This window comes from Eumetopias jubatus, unplaced genomic scaffold (assembly GCF_037043125.1).
Source record: "Eumetopias jubatus isolate StellerSeaLion01/CBP00866 unplaced genomic scaffold, mEumJub1_p1.0 scaffold_14, whole genome shotgun sequence".
NCBI lineage: Eukaryota > Metazoa > Chordata > Mammalia > Carnivora > Otariidae > Eumetopias > Eumetopias jubatus.
The window spans coordinates 37186720-37204896 of NW_028274820.1; the positions used below are offsets into that span (position 1 = coordinate 37186720).

An 18177-nucleotide genomic window follows, 5' to 3' on the forward strand; every position below is an offset into this window, starting at 1 on the left:
TACCTTTTAATATCTAATAATTTATACCTATCAATCAATAGAAAAATGGTCAAAAAGCATGCAACAGACAAAAAGACATATAGTGATGGGCAGAGATCTAGGAGCATCAATTCTACCTTTTCAAGATCTAGGTTGTCAAGAAGAATTTAGACGATATGATAAGACTTTATGTAAATGAAAATGACATTCAGTGGTAGCAAATAAAATGTTAGTAAATGTTCTCACTTCATATGACTTAGCTCTGTATTCCCGAGAATTGAGACTGGCAGTATTCTTTGGACGAATAACAGCAACATACGCATCTTCTATGTTTTCTGGATTTCCCATTGTTTTACAAAACAAACAGAAATACCTTGAAATATTAAAAGACACATAATCAGCATAATCACTTTGAAAAACAATTTTAAAAATAACATGTTTATTTTTCTATCTTGGAATATATATACTACCTAAAAGACAAGCTAGTGATGACTGTATCTTAACCCTGAACATTCAAACCCTTAGCTTATAATTTTAAGATTTCTTCTTGGTGCTTTTTTCTTTTTCTGTGAAAGGTAAAAAAATTTTAATGGAGATGCATACTTTTGTATGTCTAAACTGTATAAGAATCTGCCTTTTGGACCTAAAAAAAAAAAAAAGTGATATGATTATAAAATGTCTTCTAAATACTAAGCAAATAATGACCTGAAAGAGTGATTTGGAATATTACACACTTATATTTCATAAATGACACAAGTAAATGTCATACTGTTAATAGTTTGGAAGCTGGAAATAGGCAGCTGTCATGGACATTCTTTCCAAAATCTTTTGAAAGAACTTTGATATTTGACATGTGGATAAGCTAACGTATACCTTATGATTTTCCTGAGAGATGACTACCAGAGAGTCAAAAACATGTGGTCAGTGGATAAAATCTTTCTGATGTTGACTTACGAGTATTTTCCACTTCCATTACCAATTCCCTAGATAACTCCCAACATTTTCTTCCAAATATATATTTTACTTACAAACACACACACACACACACACACACACACACACACACACTTCCCCCAGACTAATTTTAGGAATCCACTGAGGAATTTCCAACAAGCATTTGTATTTCAAGCACTACTTCCTTGTTTAAAAAAAAGACAATGTATTGTGAATACACTGTATAACATAGGTATCACAATTACACAAACCTTTTTTTTTCTATTAAGCACCCAAAAGAGAAATCAAGTAATCCTTAGTCTTCTAAACACAATTTAAAGCAACCAATTCCTGTGAGGGTCAACTTACAATTAAAAAAAAAAAATCTGGGAAAATGCTTTATTAATATTCATCATTTCTCTGGAATACTTAGTACTGCACAGTACGCTCAACTTTTAAAAGATAAACAAATATGATTAATAGAAAAAGGCATAACCATGAGGGTTATAGTATTTTGTTTTTATACCATTTAATGTAAACATATCCCTGAAAGATTATAAAAATTGATTTTCAAGAAATATTCATACTTTAATATTTGAAATATACATATACCCTGTGACATGAAAGAAGAAAACAAAGGCTTAAGTTAGGAAAAGAATGAAAGCTACTAACATATCAAGGCAAAACTGCTAAGGCAGAAACACATGCAGGGAGACTGGAAAAGACTAACTTCAAATAAAAATAATAGAGAAAGGTAGAACTAAAATCAGCAATATGTTTAGACTGAGTTTTAGACAAAGGTTCAAGTGACTAGGTATAGGAAATAGGTAGCATTTTGTTATGGCTCATTCGATTCTGAAAAATGCTTAGGCATAATAATGTTCCAAGCAATGAGGCCTTACAAATATGAAGATGTGGTTCTCAACTGGGGGTGGTACCCTACCTGGGATCATTTGAAAATGTGTAGGGACATTTCTGGTTATCACTATGACTGGGAAAGGGGAGGTGTGCAAATGCCATTTAGTTCCCATGGGGCAGGCTTGTTAACATTTCTTTGCTATACCAGACAGTCCTGTTTAACAAAATGTAAATAATATCTTCAATAAAACCATTTGCTATATTGAGTACTGATTAACAAACTAAAGCCTTTTACACCAGAGAAAAAGAGAAGATTCAGTAGGTGAATATGGGTATTGTAAATTTAATTAGCAGAAGTCAAAGTTGACAAGAGGATTTACCAGTTTGCAACGTGCATGCTAACAGAAATTACCAGCAATGATCGGAAAGTGTATCTTCATAAATAAAAACCAAAAATTGGGACATTATCTTAGGTCTCTGTAAAATGTTCCTGAGACAGAAAATGATCCACCTTCTTCCATCCTTAAGCAATGTTTCTCAATCTTTTAAACCCATGTCAACTTTAAATAACCAAACCAAGCCAAACCCACAAAACGTTTCTGTCCACATAGTTGAAAATCATTGCTAAAGCATATTTTTATTCCCTTGATTTTATCAAGTTGTCCTTAAGTTTTTAATGCTTTTGTTTTCTGAATACAACATTGAATGTTTGTAAAATAATGTGAACAGCTAACACCGACAGTGCTTATTATGTGCTAGACACTATGCTAAGTGCTTTATATATATTAATTCATTTTATTCCCCCTAAACTTGATGAAGGTAGATATTATCATCCCTGTTTTACAGGAAAAAAAAAAGTTGAGGTGGAGTAGCTAAGTTACTTGATCCTTCCACATTCTCCTAGAACAATTCACTATTTTAAAGCATTATAACATTAAAAAAGAAGAGATGGAGACTAAATGTCAGTAAGAATTCCTCTACAGGGATTTGCTGACCATAAAAATCTCATCCTTTTGCTACAAAGAGAGGAAGTATTAATAAAGTAGAATAGGAAAGAGCCATCGGTGCTACTTCTAAGTTAGCTTGCTTTCTCCTTGTCCCTTCAACCAATTCTACTAATCATCACTTATCAGGGCCAACAAGTGTCAATGATAATTTTCAAAGACTTTCTGTTAAGTGACATTCTGTTGTGTAATTTAAGATATTTAATAATCTTCAAATTGCTTTTGAAGACAATTACAATGAATTTGGCTAATACAGAAGGAACTATAAGTAATACTGGCATTGGGAACCAAATGAAATCCTACGGTGAATACCAAGGTTATTTAAGGTTATTTGGAGGAGCATGATTTCATCCTTAGCATATCCAAATATGCTATATATCAGCTGCTGCTGTAGTTCTGCAACCCAATTTTAAGGAAACCAACTAATACAGTAGCATGGGGTTAAGGGGCAAAGATCATGGAGTGAATTGTTTTTATATTGTTATGAAAACATATTTGTATTTTTGGCATTTCCCCCAAATAAGATAAGGCCATCAAAGCAGTTAAGAGACTGTAGACGCAGAGAGAAAGACGCATTTGCAAACAAACTGAAGGCACACAAGCTTTCCAAGAGAGTGCGAAGGGAACGGGAGGGAGATCCTGAGTCAGGCCAGCTACATCAAAGATTTCTTTTGAAAATAAAAAACACCATGAATAAAAAGCAAAGAAAGCCAAAAGCCTCAAAAGATGGAAAGAAGTGTAGAGGCGAGTTGAACCGGAATGACAAGTTGTGAATCGCTTTCCCTGAAATGACAAAAATAAACAATCTGCCTAGGTTTTTCCTCCGCCACCACCCATCAACGTCCACTACCAGGAAAGGACTGCACGCCTCTTTGCTCAAAGAGCTACCACCCCAAGAGTGGCTCTAGCTTCTTCGTTACTAGTAAGAAATAAATTCCTTGCCTGGGGAAACTAGTGGAGATAGTTCAGCCTCCCACCTCTGTTTTCTCTCGCTGGAGTCTGGTTCTCGCTCCTCCTCGTCTCACCCGTGAGGGCGGCCGAGCACCTCCCGGGCCGCTACATTCAACTCACTCGGTGGGACAGTCACCTGCGGGGCGGGTGCCGTCACGGCTTTCTCATTCCTCCTTCCCTTCTGTTTCCCAGCAGCCGGGCCTAACTTCCTGTGACAGGAAAACCCTTGGTGGCCACCAGAAGCCGCCTGGCGTGTTCGGCAGCGCTTTCCAAAACGCGCCTCAAGAGCCCGGGTCTCTGGACTCGGAGAAACTCTTGCCGATTAGTTCTTTATTGTCCTTCCCTCTCCCGAAATTAGGGGTTTCCAGGTCTTCAAAGTCCTTTGCTTCCCCTCCCGCCGCTACCGGGGCGAGGAAATCACTTCCGGGTTTACACCCCTTGCAGCGTCGCGGTTGGCGGCGGAAGAGCTTCCGGGTCGACGGACGAGCTGCTGCCGTTCCTGCTGCTTCCCGCTGGGGCTGCGGGCTGTCTGGGGTTGGTGGCGGTGCCTCGAGGACAGGGGTGGCAGCGGCCGGCACACCAGCGGCTGAGCCGGCAGCGGGGGAGGGGAGGAGGGCGGCCCGGGCTGCGCGCGCGCGCGCAGGGCTCGAGCATGAGCCGGACTTGACCGCGAGGCGGAGGCAAAAGCCACCGCCCCCTCTTCCCCTCCCTTGAGTGAGGCGGCGCGGCGGCCAGAGAGAGATGGGGGGCGCCCGCCTAATCTGAGCCTCGTCGGGGGCGCCTCAGTCTCACGCAGCGTTCCTCGCGGGCCTCTAGTGCGCACCCTCAGCCCCAGCAGCCTCTGCCCGGCGGGCGCACCCGGGCGGGCGAGGAGGGGGCGCCCGCCTGGGTGGGTGGGGTGGGGAGGGTACCTGAGGTCACCTGCTCCGCGCGAGAGGCAGAGGCGGCCACGGCGGTGGCAGAACTGCAGAGCTGCGGGGTCCACCCGACCCTTACCCTCAGCCCGGGAAGTAACCGTAAGTCTCAGCTTCACCATACGAGTGTGTATGAGGCTATCTCAACCCTTTTTGGGTTCCGAGTTCAGCGCTGCCTAGTTCACGCCCTCACGGGTCTCCCACTAATGTGCCTCCTTCCTCTTGTGGAGGATTGTACTCCTCTCTGTCCCCATCCCTGAACAGGCAACATCCTCAGTCGGTCCCGTGGGGCTTTTCTCCTAGCGAATTTGCAAGTCTCAGTGGCGCGTCCCATCCTCCCCAGCCAGATGCATCTCCTTGTCCCTCTGTCCTCAAAGATCTGTGTCCTCCCTCTCTCTCTTTCTCTCTGTATCCCAGACCTCGGAGCCTTCCCCGCCCATCTTTTGAGACGTGGAAAGCCACGGGTTCGGCGGATCTGGTGGGCTAGAAGGTCTTGAGCGGATGGCTGAAAGTGCTCTGCATCGTTGTGATGGGTGGGGATAGGTGCAGATAGCTCTGATGGACCTTTATTTTTGCAGCGTCTGCGACCAAAACAAAAGAATGGGTCGCTCCCTGGACCTTCATTCCTCTCCCTTCTTAACTATGTATAAGCTCTTTTCTGTACATTGCCGTTTGAGTCGCAGGAAATTGGAACTAGAGCTGTAATTAAGCATCTCCTGAGGTTTTAAGAATTAATCTCACAAGCTCTATTCACACGGAATTGACATATTAAACAATCTTGTATTGGAATGAAGACCCATTCCAGAATAGCTTTGCTAGTAGATTCTAAGAAATGAAGGTAAAAAACAAAGGGCTGATATTTCCAATATGTTTTTATGTCTTTAAATAATTTTTGGTGTTTTGGATTTACATTTAGTTCTTAAGTTACGAAGTGTGTGATGTGGAAAATTTTGTATTGGAAAGTTTTGTTAGTGGTTAAAAAACACCTGATTTTTAAAGATCATCTCAAATTGTATTTGGTAAGATAGTTTAAGTCGTTCATTTCAGAGAGACTTTTTTACTGATTTAGATCAGCCACCTACAGATGTTACACGCTTGTGCCTATGACCTTACTGCTTCTTAGTTTGAAAAAGAAATTAACTGTGGATATCTTCAATGTGTATTTCCAGATTAAAGGCTAGGCATTTTTTCTTTTTGAATTTAGTTTGCTTTTTAAACTGCCACTGCAGAACTTTCCAGAAATTAGATTAAAAAATAACTGTAATGCTGTCAGTGACTGAACAATAGCTCTCAACACGACTTCATGCTGATGACACTTTCCAGGGCACTATAGGGAGCAAATAATTTTTTTCTAAGATTTTATTTATTTATTTATTTGACAGAGACAGAGTGAGAGAGGGAACACAAGCAGAGGGTGTGTGGGAGAGAGAGAAGCAGGCTTCCTGCAGAGCAGGGAGCCCAACGCAGGGCTCCATCCCAGGACCCAGGGATCATGACCTGAGCCGAAGGCAGACGCTTAATGACTGAGCCACCCAGGCGCCTGGAAGTAAATAATAATTTAAGAATAATTTTACTCTGCATATTGCAGTTCTTTGTTACTATTCTGTAAACTGTTCTGTAATGTACCTGGTAGCCTTGGTTTATTTTTTTCTGAAAACATAGTCATTGTGTTAAGAAAGGTAGGTGTGTTTAATGATGATTTTTGTGGTTGTTTTCAAAACTTTCTTTTAGCACTTGATTTGGAACTATTACTTGATTTGTAACTTCATATTGTTCACAGATTTTAGTTTAAAGTAGGCTCAGGAGATGTAGCCCCAGCTCTCTGTCTGGAAGTATACTTTACTGGCTTGTTTCAGAAGCCAAGCTCTGTACAGCGTTGAGTGTATTATTAAAGGTGTGGTTTTGCTTTTCAGAAAATTGATGAGTTTCCAAATGTGAGTGAGGTAATTGGCCATAACTTGGAAGAGTCTTTTTTTTTCCTTCCTTTTTTAAAAGTCTATTGATCCCTGTTATCTTTGGAAGTAGTGGGGAAGATAGCACTGTATTTTCATAATACACTTTTTCCCTTGCCAACTGCACTGGGAATTTTGAGTTTTCAATCTGAAAATGTTCCAAAACCATGCAGATTATGCCATAAGGGTGAATTCTAACAGGTGGCTGCTGAAACAAAAGTTTTTGGTTACTCTTTTGTACTCCTATAGCACTGCCCACTTTTGAGAGAACTGATTTTCTTTCTTTCCTCTTCTGGAGTGTGCAGTTGAACTTGTGAAAGTGAAATCTGTGTATTTACAATGTATTTGTAAGTAAAAGTTCAAACTAATTTTCATATATAAATAGATGGAAGAACTTCAGTTAAGCTCATCTGAGTCTCCTTGAGTGGAAGTTAGAAAGATTCCTCAGTGTTTTGGGTACATTTTTCCTCTTTGAGGATGAACACAACATTTATTTAGATGAAATTTTAAAGTACTTTTCTGTAATATTAGACTTATTATGTGACACATTTGCCAAAACAGATTTGAAAGTGGCTCAGTCATTATTTAAAAGAGTCTGAGGGGAGTTTCTGCTCATGGTTTTAAAAATGCTTATGTATTTTATTTCCTTTCTCAAAGTGACTTGCTTAGGGAATAATAATTTTTGGACTCTAAGTTTATTTTTCAGACAATCTCAAGACTACCTTTTTTTTTTCTTTTGAGATAACTTACTTTCATACTCAGTTCATTTCAGTAAATCTTTATTGAATGCCTACTGTGTGTGCCAGGCACTATGTTAGATTCTGGGACTGCAAGTATAAATAAATTACAATTGCTTTCCTCATTGAATTTGCCAGACTAGATATTTGACTGTGATTGTATCCATCTGCCTTTACAGACATCTCTAATAGGTTTTGAAGTCACTTTACTGTATTTGGGGGTTGTTTCGTATCCTTTCTATAAGAATAAATACATTAAATGCCATTTATGAGTGCTTAACTTGTACTAACCACCATGCTAAATGCTTTATATACATAATTTCATTCAATTCTTACAACAGTCTTAAAGAGTATTTTATCTCCCATTTAAAAACCACACAGATTCTGATTTATAGTAATGCTGAATGTTGTTTTTACTCGTAATATGCTAGAGAAGATTCAGCCTTAAGATTCCTCTTTAAGAAAAAAGTTGTAATATAGTTATAGCAATTTTTAATTCTCTAATAATGCTTTGAATAGATTCTCATTTCATAAGGTATTAATATCATTTATTTTCTAAAGCACTTGAATTATATACTATCAATGTAATATTTAGTAGTTGTTGAAACCTTAGAAAAGACAGTTCTGAAGTTCATTATGGTTAACTGTAATACAGATCTTCAGGTATATAGAACTTTTTTTTTCTAGTTCAGCAAAGGGACCAACAGCTTTACTGCGTTTCTTCTATCGCCTGCTTTCTCTCTGTTTCCATACATACATTACATATATGTGTGTAAAAACACATGCATATATACCCATGATTAGAGTCTTTTTCTGAACCTTTTGGAGCCAGGAGCAGACATGGTGTATGGTCACCTGTAAACACTAGTGTCTGTTTTTTCCAAAAGCAAGGCACTCTCTTATATAACCAATGTATAACCCTCTAAATAAAAAAATAAGCATTGGTACAACACTATTGCCTAGTCCAAAGAACCTATTCATATCTCATCGACAGTTGGAACAATATCTCTTTCTTTTCTGGTCCAAGATTCTATCCAGGAATACATGTTGTGTTTAGTCGTCATGTTTCTTCAGACTTCTTCAGCCTCAATTTTCCCTCTTTCATGTCCATGACAGTTTTAGAAAGTACAAAGCCCTACATTCTGTAGGATGACTCTCAACCTAGGTTCATGTAATATTGCCTCATGACTCCATTCCGTTCGTGCATTCCTGGCAGGAGTACCACAGAAATGAGTCTGTGTTCTCTTAGCACTTTGCTTCCAGAGGCATATGATGTCAGCCTTGCCACTGCTGGTGATTAAAACGTTGATCAGGGGTGCCTCAGTGGCTCAGTGGGTTAAGTGTCTGCCTTAAGCTCGGGTCATGATCTCAGGGTCCTGGGATTGAGCCCCGAGTCAGGCTCCCTGCTCAGTGGAGAGCCTGCTTCTTCCTCTCCCTCTGCTGCTCCCCCTGCTTGTGCACTCTCACTCACTCACCCTCTGTCAAATAAATAAATAAAATCTTTAAAAAATAATAATAAATTGGGGTGCCTGGGTAGCTCAGACGTTAAGCATCTGCCTTCTGCTCAGGTCATGATCCCAGGGTCCTGGGATCGAGCCCACGTCGGGCTCCCTCCTCTGCAGGAAGCCTACTTCTCCCTCTCCCACTCCCCCTGCTTGTGTTCCCTCTCTCTCTGTGTCTCTCTCTGTCAAATAAATAAAATCTAAAAAAATAATAATAATATAAAAATAATAGATAAAAAGTCAATCATTTTGGTATCCTTTTGTATTTGATTAGTATTTGTGGAGAGGTATTTAAAAATTATGCCAGCATCTTGTTTCTCATCAAATGTCTCTAGTCACTAGCCTTAATGTAAGTATCAGTGAAGACTCTCATCTTAATTAACCACTTCTCTGATGATTGCCAAATGATATTACTCTTATTCTTCTACTTGTATTAGTTGGGATTTTATTGTAAAGTGGAACTTTCCTTTCTCCCCCATTTGTTTATTTATTAAATCAGTAAGGACTCATAGATTTCTATCTTATTTAATTTGTTGTGATTTGTTACTATTACTACTTATTTTGCTGTTTAAATTGTTCCTGATTTAGCCTGCGGGAGCCCCTTCAAGCTGGCTCCGATGCCTATTTATCATGCTCCCATCTCATTCATTGTGCATTTCTGGCAGAACATGCTGTTCCTTGTTCATTCTGTACTTTGCCTGGTCTAGCCCTGGAATCAGCCATTTCTCCAAGGAATCCTGTTTGGTCTTTGTTATTGTTGTTTGTTTTTGTAAAAAATGGTATTTAAAAACAAAGATTTAGGGGCTTAGTGTGCTCATTGCTACTGGGGTGTCATTACTTATAGGTACTAGGAAATGTATGACTTTGAGTATGGTTTGTATACTCAGACATATGTAACAGACACATATATATTATCTGTAATTATCTCGGTACCTGGGTGTATATATTAATTAAACCATAAGTTTGTCCCTATACTTTCAATTCCAGTCTAATACTCCAGGGTTCTTTCTAGCCTTCTTCCTTTCCACATTTATAAATGCCTTCTCTGGCAGTAGGAAACTTGGCTTCACATTAGCCTCAGTGTAATTATCATTTGCCCAGTTGTTTGACTTACTTCCTCAGTGTGCTACCATTCTCCTTGCCATGTAGACCATCTTCTACCACCCTGCGTCATTGACTGCTGGGCCTGCTGGCCTGTGCCTTTTTGTGGATCTACAACTCCTGACTAGGCCTACGACTCTGCAGCTGCCCATCTCTACACAACACCCATTTATCCTTGCCTCCAGTTAGTTGGCTCACAACTCTGCTGGCCTTCCTAACATGCCCTCAGTGCCCTTTGTCCTCAGCCATCATGCAGACTACTTTGCATGGCCCAGTATTTCATTAGTTTAATTTTTAAGTGTATTTCCAGGATTTATAAACATATATATGATGAAATGTATACATAATTTTCCCACATAAAAATGATAACATACTATATTAAATGTTCCACACTTTATTTTTTAATGACAATATAGTATTCCATTGTGGTGAATGATTAACAACCATAAATTCCTTTCATTCTGGTATCCATTCTCCTTTGCAGTGTGGCTTTGCTGCTTCTCTCTAGGGGCATAATCTATTTCTCCATCTCTTGAGTCTTGGTTGACCCTGTGATTTGCTTTGACCAATGAATATGGTAGGAGTGATGTGTGAGATCTGGAGGTTAGTCCTTAAGAGACCTTCAAGGGATGATTTCTGGCAACTGCCATGTAAGGAAGCTGGTCTAGCCTATAGGAGGATGAGAGGTCTCTTGGAAGTGAATCAAGACTCTCCAGTGGACAGCATCTACCAACAGACATGAAAGTGGACTCTTGGATCTGCTAGCCCAGCTGACTCTTTAGCTGACGGAACCAGAGGTGAAACCAGCAAAAAAAAAAAAAAAAAAAACCCTGCCCAGCAGCCTCCCTAATTGTGAGAAATAACATAATTGTTTTGAGGCATTAAGTTTGGGATGTAGTAACAGATATCTGAAACCATATCTGTGTTCATTTTGGACATCTAGGTTGTCTCTAGTCTATTATGAACAATATTGCAATGAGTATCTTGTACACAGTACATACTATTTTAATTTTAAATAATGCCAGATTATTTTTCAGAAATGTTGATATAATTCTTATTGCCATCATTAATGTCCAAGAATATTTCCCCCACAAACTATTGCTGATTTTTGTTGTTGTTGTTTTTGCAATAAAATGAGTAAAAAGTTTCTTTTGGTGCTTAATTCTGCATTTCATTAACTTGAAATGAAGTTGAGCATCTTTTGTGAAGTGAAGCTGAGCATCTTTTAATATAGTAGTTGGTCCTTTTGATTTTTCATTTCTATGAATTGCTCATTCCTACCTTTACTCATTTTTTCCTGTTGGATTTTTTTCCTTATCAATTTTTTGGTTCTCTTTGATATGTTATCAATGTAGTCCTTTAGCTTTCTTTGCAAATATGTTTTGTCAGTCTGTCTTTTTTTTGGTCTTAGTTTATGACATCATTTGCCATACATTGGGGGGGGTATTTCATATAATCATTTGTGTCTGTCTTTTTCTCTGTGGCTTCTGCTTGTTCCTGTCTTGAGAATATCTCTCTCCTATCTTAGGTAATAAAAACTTTTTTCCTAAATTTTCTTCTAACTTTGTATTGGAATCATGTTCAGTTGCCCTAGAAATCCAAAAAAGAATGATATAAACAAATTAGGGGTATCATTTTCCTCAAGTAATGAGAAATTAGCGATAGGCTGTCCAGAGCTATTATGGTGCTTCTACAATGCTGTCAGGAATTCAGGCTCATTTGTCTTTCTTTCAGTCACCTTTTGGTCCCAGGTGGCATTCCAGGCTGAGAAACAACTTCCTTCTGTTTTCTTCTTTCATCATTCATTGCTCTGCTTGTTTTAACTGAGGATCAAATCCTTTGGTGACTGTAACTTCTGGGGGATGAGGCCAAGACAAAGCAGGTCCCCTAAAATAGCAAGTTCTTTTGAAATATTTTCTCTGTTCTTTGAAAATAATAATACTGATTTTGCTTTCTGTGTCATAATAACTGTATGTGCAGAATAAAGCCCCCGAATCTTTCTCTTTAACCCATTAGGCAACTGGGGTTTTTTCCAAAGTTATTTACAGGCATACAGGGAAATAAACATTATATTCTCAAATTGGAAACTAATGATTTTAAGAACATAGGACTTTATCCTTATGTTCAACAAATAATATTAATTAAAGGTGTTTTATGTACCAGTAACTATGGTGAATAGTGGATATAAAACTCAGTATGATGTGACCCTTGTTATCAGAAAGTTTATCAGATAATTGGAGAAACAGATTAAATATAATATTAGGTGGTAAATTGACTGTTGTCAACTTAGGGAAGCAGGACATCTAACTGTGTTAGTTGAGGGTTGAGGAGCTATGATCAGGGAACTTGAGGGAGAAAATGGCTTTTAAGTTGAGACTTGAATGACTTGTAGGAGTTAGCCTATTAAGGAGGAGCTTGTTAGGGGTATGGGAAGAACTTCCAGGAGCTTTAGTAATTCAGATGTGGGTCTGAGTTGTAAGAGATAGGCTGGCATAAGATAAATTCTGGTTTGGACAGGGACTTTTCCTTAATTCCGGGGGCTGGAAGCCTTGGGAAGGTTTTAAAATGGAATTGGGCAAGATCATATTTGTCTTTTGATAAAGGTAAGCTAGTTGTAGTTGGTGGGAGGTTCTTTGGGTGTGGGATCTGGAAGCAAGGGCACCTACTAGGTAGGAAGTTTATCTGATACATTAACATCTGTTCCATATTAGGAGCACCTGGCTGGCTCAATGGGTAGAGCATGTGACTCTTGATCTTGAGGTCGTGAGTTTTGATTCCCATGTTGGGCATAGAACTTACTTTAAAACAAATAATAAAATCTATTCCATATTAGTTAAATAAATATTCTACACCTATGTGAATATGATGTGGGTAATACAGAGATATATAAAACATACTTCCTGTTCTCAAGGAGTTTATATTTTAAGGTAACTAAAAATAAATATATCAACAATATGAGGCAGTATACTTATCTTATGGTTTCTATCCTATAAAATGAGGGCAAGTAAGGACTAGAATTAAAACTTGAACCCAGTTTCATGGCTCCAAAGCTCATATTCTTTCCATGTGGAAGGCTGTGCTACCTTCCACAGTACTTATTTCCCCTTAGCTTATTTAATTATCAGTATGTTGCTTGTAAGTTACCTCAGAACCCTTGTGAACTAAGATTAGAGGACAGTTAAAATGGTTTTCGGCTTGGAACACAAAATATTGAAGGAGCTATGCCCTGGCTTTCTCCAGGCAGTCTCTGTGGTGAATGGAGTATAACCAGGAAGATAGAAATGTTGGTTAGAAAAATTGCCACATTATCTGAACAAAACAGTTGTTATAAACAGTCTTGAGATTTGTTTCTGGGAAATTTAGTATTGAACTGATAGGACAGTGGAGGACAAGACTGGCATGGCATGGCATGTCACTAGATAGCTGAATAGCATTCTTATTAATGTTAAGGGTCCTTTTTTCCAGTTAGTAGATAGAGCATGGAATGAGAAAACAGCATCACTGACCAATAAATACATAAAGCAATGATGGTTTTTGATGATGTATTTAATTTTTATTTCCAGAGAGAAGTTGGAAAAGTAAAGTTTATTCTGTATCTCTTTCAGTCATTCTAATGCCTTACTTTATTTAAATTTGTTAAATGAGATACTTTGACTTGGCCAGGTAGAGATGGCTGGAGATAATAATATCCTTTGGTGTCTGTCCATCTCTATTAGGGTGTGCTTGCCATGTGATGTCTGTAGGCCTCAATTTTCTTACTTGTAAATTGATACACTTGGATAAATATAGTTGACCCTTGAACAACATGGGTCTGAACTGCACAAGTCCATTTATATGTGGGTTGTTTTTTTTTATATAAATACAGTATAGTACTGTAAATGTATTTCCTTATGATTTTATTAACATTCTCTTTTCTCGGGACACCTGGGTGGCTCAGTCAGTTAAGCATCTGCCTTCGGCTCAGGTCATGATCTCAGGGTCCTGGGATCGAGTCCCACATTGGGTTCCCTGCTCAGCAGGGAGCCTGCTTCTCCCTCTGCCTGCCGCTCCCCCTGCTTGTGCTCTCTGTCTCTCTCTCTGACAAATAAATAAAATCATTAAAAAAAATTCTCTTGGGCGCCTAGGTGGCTTAGTTGGTTAAGCCACTGCCTTCGGCTCAGGTCATGATCCTGGAGTCCCGGGATCGAGTCCCACATCGGGCTCCCTGCTCAGCAGGGAGTCTGCTTCTCCCTCTGACCCTCTTCCGTCTTGTGCTCTCTCTCATTCTCTGTCTCTCACATAAATAAATAAAGTCTTTAAAAAAATTCTCTTTTCTCTAGCTTACTTTATCATAAGAATACAGTATATAATACATATAATGTACAAAATGTGTTAATCAATTTTTTATGTTATCAGTAAGGCTTCCACTCAACAGTAGGCTATTAGCAGTTATGTTTTGGGGGTGTCAAAAGTTATATGTAGATTTTTTACTGTGTAGGGTCCAGCATCCAACCCCCATGTTGTTTAAGGGTCAACTGTAATCTGAGGGTTTTTCTTGCTCTGAAATGTGACTTGACATGACATCTACAAAATTACTTTAAAAGTTAGCATATGATATTGTGATTGAAAAAAAATTACCTTTTCTATAGAGTAGGGAGGACAAGAAAGGAAAGATAGAGGTTGCATTGAGAACTTGGTATCATAGAATGAAGAGAAACATTCTCCAGAAACTCGGAGGGAGTTGTTACTTCTGATTTTTTAACTATTCACAACCTTTGAACGTGGGTTAAATGCCGGATACATAAGGCAGTCAAAAGTGGAAAATAATAAGGTTGTTATACTCAAGGATTATAGTTTAGTAGCCTTTTCAACTGATACTCCTTGAGAAAATTGAACCTTAATGTTCTGAGCTAGAGGTTCTCAAAGTTGAGCATGTATCATAATCACTGGGAGGGCTTGTTAATACACAGATTGCTGACCCCACCCCCAGAGTTTCTGATTCAGTAAGTTTGGGGTGGAACCTGAGAGTTTTCATTTCTAATAATTTCCCAAGTGCTGCTGATGTTGCTGGCATCTATTCTGTAAAATTAATTTATTTCTCCCTTAGGCTTCTAAAAGAGTACTAGTTGTATAGAAGCACTGGGAGAATTTTAAAAATTGTTCTTCAAATCATTTTTCTGTGTCCAGAGTTCTTTAGATGAGGAACTCTGATAGGGGGAGATAAAATGAAGAAAACTATAATTCCAGACCTTATCTTAGAAGGTAAAAACACAGTTGCATGGACACAGGAAGATTAATAGCCAGGTGCAGGTTAGATTAAAGTTGGAAAAAACAGGGTTCGGGTCCATTTACTTAGGAACTTCTCTTATCCACCTGCTATCTAGAATATGACTTAAAAGAGAACTCTTTTCATTTGGAATTTTGTCCCCTTAAACCTAGGCAGTATCAACTACCCGTCAAGGACCAGTTTTAAGTAGAGTATGTACCATGATGTCAGTGTGCTGATGTATAACAAAGTCATATAGCCTAGGGGCACCTGGGTGGCTCTGTCAGTTAAGCGTCTGACTTCAGCTCAGGTGTCCTGGGATCCAGCCCCACATCAGTCTCCCGGTTCAGTGGGGAGTCTGCCTTTCTCTCTCCTTCTGCCCCTCCACCTGCTCGTGCGCACATTTGCACTCTCTCAAATAAATAAATAAAATCTTTTTTTTCTTTTAATGATTTTATTTATTTATTTGACAGAGAGAGACACAGTGAGAGAGGGAACACAAGCAGGGGGAGTGAGAGAGGGAGGAGCAGGCTTCCTGCGGAGCAGGGAGCCCGATGTGGGCCCGATCCCAGGACCCTGGGAGCATGACCTGAGCCGAAGGCAGACGCTGAACGACTGAGCCACCCCGGTGCCCTGAATAAATAATATCTTAAAAAATAAAAATATAGACTAAAAGTCTCTGTGATTCCTTTCACCACCTTCCTTTTTCATACCCTTTATTCCTTGTCATTTATGTATACTTCTTTCTCCCTAATTGGGTTTCTGGTTTCTGTGTTTTTGTATCCTTTTTAACATGTATATACTAAATAATTTGTCAATCAGTAGTCTCCATTAGATTGGCTGAAGAAAAATTTCAACATTTTAAAATTGGGAAAATATGTGTAGAAAATGTCATTGGCTTTATATCTTAATATTAAATTGCTTACCCAAAAAGCATACAATCTATACATTGTTAACTTCCAAACTGTATCTCCAGCCCAGACCTTTCTCCTCAGCTTCACACTTGTATAGCCTACCTGATATCTTACTGGCCTCTCAGATGTAACAGGTTCAATTTTAAGCGGATCCCCCACCTTCTTTCCCACTGTACTTTGACCTCCTGCAATCATCCCCTCTCAGTAATGGTCATTCCACCCTTTCAGGTGCTCAGGCCAAGAACTGTGGAGTCATTCTTTTTTCTTCTCCCTCACTCCCACTTCCAGTCTATCAGCAAATCCCATCCCTACCTTCACAGTACATCCAAAATCTGATCAAGTATTCACCACCTCCACTGCCACCTCCCAGATCCAAGGTACCATCAACTTTTGCTTGGATGACTGCAGCCACTTCCTAAATAGTCTCCCTGCTTCTAGCCTTGCTGCCACTCCTGTTAGTCTTCTTAGATAGCCAACCACCTGTGAAATATGTCAGGTCTTTCATTCCTCTCCCAAGAACTCTTTAGTGGCTTTTCTTTTTTACCAGAATAAAAGCCTAGTGATTTCTGATGACCCTTTAAAAAACCCTGAACAGTCCATCTGCCCCCATTACTTCTCTTGACTTCATATCCTGCTCCTTCCTCACTGTACACTACAATAATACTGGCTTCCTTTCTGTTCCTTGAATGCACAGGGCATGCTCCTTTCACTTGCTTTTTACCCTGCCCAGAATACTTTCCCCTAAATATCCCCACGGTTCACTATTTTACCTGTTTTACTCAAGTGTCACATTCCCTGATCATCCCAAAACTCCATCCCCTTCTTGGCTTTGTTATTATGACACCTTACCTGAATATATTGTAAACTCCATGGGGACAGGGATTTTAGTTTATTTTGTTTTCGTTGTATTTCCCTACATGCCTGGCAAATGGTAGGTGCTCAGTAAATACCTGTGACGTGAATTTATGATTTTATCTGCCTAGAGGAGTATGCCTTTCCTTTGAGAAATGCGTCCAATAATCATGCGCTTCTAGCATAGGCTACCAATCTTTGACTTCTAGCACTTATTATTCTGCTGGTCCTTCTTCTAAAAATGACACATTCCATGCTTCTCTTGTTCAATTTGAAATTACTGTTTGACTGATTTTTATTGTAACATACAATTTGCATAAATTGTAATTCCTAAGTTCATATATTATCTTGGGAAATAATTAAGCATTCTTTAATCCTTTTTAAAGTATATGAATTATTCATTGTCACTGAATGTGGTGTTTCCCAACAGTCATAGTGCTATTTTGGTATGCATGTTGCTTTTACGTGACTTTGTATCATGATTTATAACTTTATACCATAGCCTCTTTCATATTCTTTAAGAAAGGTCAGTAGCTGTTTCCCTTTGTAAACCTGGATTGAGAGTACATGGTCCTGTTTTGATTTTTCTTTTTTTTTTTCTTTTTTTAAAGATTTCATTTATTTTTTTGTCAGAAAGAGAGAGAGGGAGGGAGAGAGCACAAGCCTGGAGAGTGGGAGAGGGAGAAGCAGGCTCCCCGCTGAGCAGGGAGCCCGATGTGGGACTCGATCCCAGGACCCTGGTATCACGAGCTGAGCCAAAGGCAGACACTCAACCGATGGAGCCACCCAGGCATCCTCCTGTTTTGATTTCCAAGAGTTTTGTGGGTTTTAGTGTTTTTTTGTGTAGCCAGTGCTTCATAACTACCTTTATGGGATCAGGTAGGTCCCACAGACACTCCTTGCTCTCTTACTCACTTTTTCTTGCCTCAACAAGATTTGACTTTTATGTACTTGTTATGGAAGTCCTACACTTTGGATTTTTCATTTCGGGTATTGTGCCCTATTGTCAGGTCATGTTTGGATTCATGGAATCATTTGAATCTAGCTAATAACTTTTTAGTCTGAAATCAGAGTCACTGCAGCACTTATGTTCATCCAGTTGCCGTTTCTTCAGGATGCAGGAAAGCATAAGTGGCTCAAATCTCAATTCTTCATATCTTTTTTAGGTGTTAAATTCATTTAGGTGTTAAAGGTTGTTATATTCCTATGTCCTTCATTATTTCATTAAGATACAT

General features: G+C 39.1%; 2 protein-coding genes across 5 annotated transcripts in view; one reads left to right on the forward strand and one right to left on the reverse strand.

Moving 5' to 3' along the window:
• The window catches only part of KRIT1 (KRIT1 ankyrin repeat containing), a 36944-nt gene extending 32788 nt beyond the window's left edge, over positions 1-4156 (reverse strand). Inside the window, exons 1-2 of one of the 2 annotated variants that reach the window (XM_028117455.2) lie at positions 3752-4156; positions 226-352 (exon numbers count right to left, since the gene is read on the reverse strand). In XM_028117455.2, coding sequence (XP_027973256.1) covers positions 226-327 — 102 coding nt within the window. In that variant the 5' untranslated portion in view covers positions 328-352; positions 3752-4156. Of the gene's footprint in view, positions 1-225; positions 353-3716 lie in introns of both variants that reach the window. The other variant, XM_028117447.2, reaches the window with a different exon arrangement.
• A 484-nt stretch (positions 4157-4640) lies between these two features.
• Positions 4641-18177, forward strand: part of ANKIB1 (ankyrin repeat and IBR domain containing 1) — a 144627-nt gene continuing 131090 nt past the window's right edge. For all 3 annotated transcript variants that reach the window (XM_028117425.2, XM_028117415.2, XM_028117435.2), the window contains exon 1: positions 4641-4741. The gene's annotated coding sequence lies outside the window, so the exon portion shown is untranslated. The remainder of the gene's footprint in view (positions 4742-18177) is intronic.